Source organism: Sabethes cyaneus, chromosome 2 (genome assembly GCF_943734655.1).
Source record: "Sabethes cyaneus chromosome 2, idSabCyanKW18_F2, whole genome shotgun sequence".
Classification (NCBI taxonomy): Eukaryota; Metazoa; Arthropoda; class Insecta; order Diptera; family Culicidae; genus Sabethes; species Sabethes cyaneus.
The window spans coordinates 51,774,223-51,780,222 of NC_071354.1; the positions used below are offsets into that span (position 1 = coordinate 51,774,223).

Here is a 6,000-nt window from a genome sequence, read left to right on the forward strand (position 1 = left end):
ATATTCCCAAATATTAACTTACAACCGGAGTGCCCCCCAGACAAGCTAGTAGTTTTCAAGTGGCCTCTGCCTCCTTTCGTTAAAAAAGCTCCACTTTGATTAATACGGGGACATTTCCAACTAACATCAAATTTGAAATGATTGTTACAGTGTGCGAAGAATGAAACAGTGAGTGTTATGTCTGGTTGTCTGTGCCTATTGTTTAACTTAAGTGGTCTCTACAAGCATAAGGAAACTTATTGCAACGAAAGGGAGTGTGCGTTTTGCTGACAGCTATTGCTAATCTGTGGATGAGTTAGTGGTTTGTTTTCTCCGAGTTCCCTAAACTCTACAACGGCACAGCAGGAAAACTACCAACAGCAACAACTAATAGCGTGTACGCAAGGGGTTTGCAATAGGATGTATAAGTGCGCAACGGATATGCATGCTAATAAGTCATATTTGATGCGCAAAATTGGGATATCCGTACTATTTTGGAGGCGATATACGTAATGGGGAATAGTGAAACGCAATTTATTTATATAAGTATGTATATACGACAAAATCCGATTAAGCGCGACTCACTCCATTCTGCTCTACAGTTCTGTGCTGAGAATCATATGTGTGTCAGTTATTATCGTTACATATGACTGAAAATCAACTTAGGCACACTTTATTAAGCATTAGTTACGATTTCGAATTTGTTAAGAGATATTTAAGATAATTTTCATTCATCGATGTACGATTTGTTGCTAGCTGGGGTTAGCTAGACCTTATCTTTGCGAATGTTGAAGCTAAAGATGCCTGCACTGTATCTGAAGCTAACGAGTTGAACTTCAGCAAAGCTGATTTTGTTGCACTAAACGAATCACTGCGTAGTGTAGACTGGACTTTGCTTGACAGTTTTGTTGATGTGAATTCAACTGTAGACTTCTTTAACAGAACAGTTTCGGGTTTTTTGCATTTATACGTGCCTACACGGCGACCGCGCGTGAAGTCACTTTTGGTTCACATCCAGACTTAGCAAAAGCGAAAGCGCAAAAGGTCTGCTGCTTCAAGGAAGTATACGAATATACGTAATGCTACAAGTAAACTTGTTTTTTGTCAAATTAGCAATGAATTTTGAATCTACAACCGTTATTCCTACTAACGTTGGACGAATGCCAAATGATATGAAACATATTGGGTTGCCATATAAAATGTTACTGGGAAATTTTGAATCTGATAGCCAACAGATGATCTGTGATCTGTTTGCGAAGCATTTTTCCAGCGTTTTGAATCCAGCTTCAGCTCTTCCTTCCCAAATTGACGAGGCGATACGCAGTGTTCCCGAAAACCTGTTCATTATGACTTCTATTCAATTCTGCGAAACTGACATTAAATCGCGCTTTTCAAAGCTAAATCATCGTGCAGTGTGTGCCCTGATGGAATGCCGTCTCTAATTTTGAAAAATTGTGCTAATGCGTTAAATAAACCTCTACTGAAAATTTGCAATAAGTTTCTTCAACAAAGTAAGTTCCCGGAGTCCTGGAAAAGATCTTATAATTTTCCAATATATAAGAAATGAAATATATGGAATACCATGGGTAACATTTTTATGTGCTGGTTCTAACTTATTGGAGATCCTCGTGAATGAGAATTGTTTAATAAAGTGAAATCATATATTTCGATGGAGCAACATGGCTTTTTTTCCAAACGCTGCTGGTATCACACTTACCTAACAAATCGGCTACTCTCAATTAAAGTAGGCTGTTTTTGCAATCAATTTAGGCTTCCGCAGGTAAGCAACCTGGGACCCTTGCTGTTCACAATATATTTTAATGATGTCTGTTCTCTGTCCCAACGCATGATACTGCACGATTGCAAGATACTATAATGATTTAAAGATATTCCTTTCTATACGATCTGTTGAGGACTGTAAGCTATGCCGGCTGCGCTAGATACTAAAATAACCTTAAACAACCATTACGTAGACCGAAATTGAATCGTAATCTGGGTTTTATCATGCGCGTGGCTTATAATTTCCGTGATCCAAATTGTTTGCAAGCTATTTACTTTTCGCTAGTACGCTCCATTCTTGAGACGGCTTCCGTAGTAGGGAGTCCGTCCACAAATATTTGGTCAATAAGAATTACAGCCGTCCAACGGATATTTATCAGGCACACCTTAAGACATCTTCCGTGGTCGGGCCATCGACCCTACGAGGGCCGTTGTAAACTACTGAACGTCTAAACTTTAAGTAAAAGGAGAAAGGAATCCAGAGCTAAATTCGGGCTCAACAAAACTATTATATTGCAATAACAGGACACCAAAATTCCTCTCTCCCGAACTGTGAATTTGTTTCTCCGATGACGATTTTCACGTCAAATTTTGGGCTTTTTTCACAGGTCGAGTCAGCAGTAGAACTCGACCTTACCATCTCAACACACCTCATTACCGCCATTATAGTATAAGTGGTACTTGAAAGAAGTGTCTGCAATAGGTTCTACTGCGTGAGACTCCCTTTTCCTGCATAGAAGCAGTCACTACTCCGAGTCGATGAAGTTCTCGAGTACGCAAGCCAGATCGTGCTGGTTCATGGAGAGTTCAGACATTCCCAGCACCGAGTTTCCTTGTTTTTTGCCATTCCATTTTCGTGATTTGTGGTATATGAGAGTTTCGCTATACTACCTTACTGGGTATTCAAGATATAGTTTTTCGTATTTAACCCATCGATTCGAAACAGACGCTGTTTGAGCCGCCCCTCCCCAGGGGAACAGGCGCTCGAGGTCGCGCCCCCTAGCATAGCTGCTTCAGTATGTAATTGAGGTACTTCCAGGTATGACCATCGATCGGCATCATTTGACATAGATCTGCGAGGAGGCGCTAGGTAGGAGTTTAAGAGAGTCAGAGCTAAGTTTGACGCAAACTTAACTTTTTTGTAACGCAAAACGAGGTAGTCAAGATAAAATGTTTTTAATTCCCATCAACCATATTGCTATATAATCCTCTTGGTAGGTCGTCTTTGTTTGAATACTTTCAGTCTAAAATCACATAAAGGCAACTAACCTTTTAAACCCTGAAGATGACTCAATTGCGTTTGAAACGTTGGCGGAAAAAGGAAAACATGGCGTCTACTAATATGACTAAACGGGTCAAGTGTTTGGTGAAGCATAACAGGCGACAAATACCGGATAATCAATAAAAAAAATCCTTTTATTCCATTTCATATTATGGAAGTTTAGCCATAACTTTGTTAAGATTTTGATTTTGATTCCATCTCAGGTTTTCCTAGTGTTGTCTTCAAGGTCGAAATTTAGTAGCATTTTTCGATTTTTACGCAATATTTCGTTGGTGATTACTACTACAAATAATTTATTTATTTTCCAGAATAATTAAAATTGGAAACAAGTTGCCTTATTGGTTTAGTGGCTTTGATTTTTCCGAATTATTCGGTACAATTTGGGTATTGTATTTTTCTACCAAATGGTGCAGTTTAAGTCTTGCAATATTACCTACGTTATGATTTACATTAGCTGACGCAAGAAGGTAAATAGTATTTTACTGCAATAAATGATTAGTATTACACTGATATGAGTTCTCTTCGTGTGCCCATTGTTAGTTTACCCGTAGAACCACCAGTTTTTCTTGCTAATAATCGGTTGTCAGTAAAGGCAAAATCAAAATATCTTGCACAGAGAAAGGAACACACAAACCGTATGTATTTGAGCAAACAAAGGAACACTCCAAACAGTGTGCGAACCGGCACGTGACCATACTAGAACTGGGTACCCTCACGACTGGACCGTTCCCAGAATACCGGCCGAAGTGACCTGAGCAAAACGAACAACACTGCAAAAGCACACACATCACAAATATTATCCCTGGTTTAATATTTGCTCTTTCCTCTTTTATTCTTTTTCTCATTAAACACAGGATCTGCCGACACCATTCTGCAAGGAGGCTCGTCTAACCTACGTGCACATGCACGAGAAAGTTCCTCGTACGTTCTATTTCATCGTATCATCGCCAGGTGGCGTTGCGGAAGCGATCTTCAACGTGAACTTCACGCTGAAGCACAAAACCACCGGTTCCTCGCTGTCCTCGTTCTCCGCATCGTCATCATCATCATCATCCTCGTCGTCGTCCTCCTCCGGTGGCTCAACGGGAATATTCGGATCAGCTTCGTCATCCTTCCCGTCGGTCTCCTCCTCATCGTCATCATCCTCATCGTCGGCGTCCGCTTCCGGTGGTGGAGGGCTCAGCAACGGTGGCTCCGGCTACAAAATCAACACCAACACTATCAACAACATGCCGAACAACGGGCTGGACGAGGACGAGGAACTGATGGAACCGGAAGAGATTCATTTTCCCATCTTTGGCTCGGGTGCCAACGGGCCGTCACTGCTCATCTGTAAGCATTACTCTACTCTTTATCGTTGTTACTCCATACTCCTAGCATTGTTGACGTGTTTTAGATATGTTTTATTAAAGTATTAATTAAAGCGTCATTACACAAGTTCCGGATGCCGGAAGTAGCGAGCGAGAAGCGGGATGAACGTGAAAACTGTCCCGCGTGAAAATCCAGACGAATCCCCGCGCATCCAGTGCGCATTAGGGAACCGCAAGTGTGATTATGTCTGTGTGCGAATGAGTGTGTCTCGATGTGTGCTCGCGGTAGACATGATTCCTACTTTGAACTTCCTCACCGTATCCCAGCGTCCCTTTTCTTAATCACCCGGTCGGCAGGCCGGTTTGAAAACCAGACATCCCTAGTAGCCTCTTAACATTAATACTCGCTTTAAAACCACAACATCCCAACCACTTGTCTGTCACTCGAATCTCGCTAAATGAAGAATTAATATCTGCGCGAAGCGCCAAACCGTGAAGGCGTAATTACGATGCCGCACAATAAATTGCAACCCCATCCATCCATCCATCCACCCACCAGACTAGCGTCGTCTTCACGATTCCGAGGTTTACGCGGTAAATCCTATATTAATTAGTCACATCAGGCAAGCTGGCAGCTCAAGACAGGCAGGCAGCGAATCTCAAGGAAGCAACAGCAGCATCCTGGCAGCATCTTTCGGGGCGCACTTGTGTGCACGATTAGTAGTACATTTGCTAATAAGCGCAGTTCTGCAGGGGAATCATTTCGGGAGAGGCAAATCCTGAAGTGTAGTTGTCGGTCAGCTCTGGCACGAATTCAATTAGGACCACCGCACCGTGTCGTGTCGTGGGTCGCTGTGATCTGCTGGAACTGTCGGAAGCATGTGCGGTCGGACGGTTTGCTCGACGGACTTTTGGAATGTTTACTCCGCAGGGAATTGCATCTAGGCATGCTGGAAGTGTGCTTCTAACGTTGTTCGTTTGTTAGATTCAGAACTGCTCCAAGCGGACGCCCCGTTTTCGGGGTTGTTTATCACTCGATGTGTTTTTCTTCCTAAACAGTTCCCACTAATTAGCGTTGATACTCCGTTAATGTTTTTATTGTTTGAAATATGAGAGATAAACACGAAACGGAAAGTTGTAAGATGAAAGATGAAAGATGAAAGATGATAGATGAAAGATGAAAGATGAAAGATGAAAGATGAAAGATGAAAGATGAAAGATGAAAGATGAAAGATGAAAGATGAAAGATGAAAGATGAAAGATGAAAGATGAAAGATGAAAGATGAAAGATGAAAGATGAAAGATGAAAGATGAAAGATGAAAGATGAAAGATGAAAGATGAAAGATGAAAGAGGAAAGATGAAAGATGAAAGATGAAATATGAAAGATGAAAGATGAAAGATGAAAGATGAAAGATGAAATATGAAAGAAGAAAGATGAAAGATGAAAGATGAAAGATGAAAAATGAAAGATGAAAGATGAAAGATGAAAGATGAAAGATGAAAGATGAAAGATGAAAGATGAAAGATGAAAGATGAAAGATGAAAGATGAAAGATGAAAGATGAAAGATGAAAGATGAAAGATGAAAGATGAAAGATGAAAGATGAAAGATGAAAGATGAAAGATGAAAGATGAAAGATGAAAGATGA

General features: G+C 41.0%; 1 protein-coding gene across 1 annotated transcript in view; it reads left to right on the forward strand.

The window, feature by feature from the left end:
• LOC128735417 (uncharacterized) overlaps positions 1–4,458 on the forward strand; it is a 129,988-nt gene extending 125,530 nt beyond the window's left edge. Inside the window, exon 9 of the mRNA XM_053829904.1 lies at positions 3,895–4,458. Within this exon, the coding sequence (XP_053685879.1) occupies positions 3,895–4,458 (564 nt within the window). The remainder of the gene's footprint in view (positions 1–3,894) is intronic.
• Positions 4,459–6,000: the final 1,542 nt, after the last annotated feature.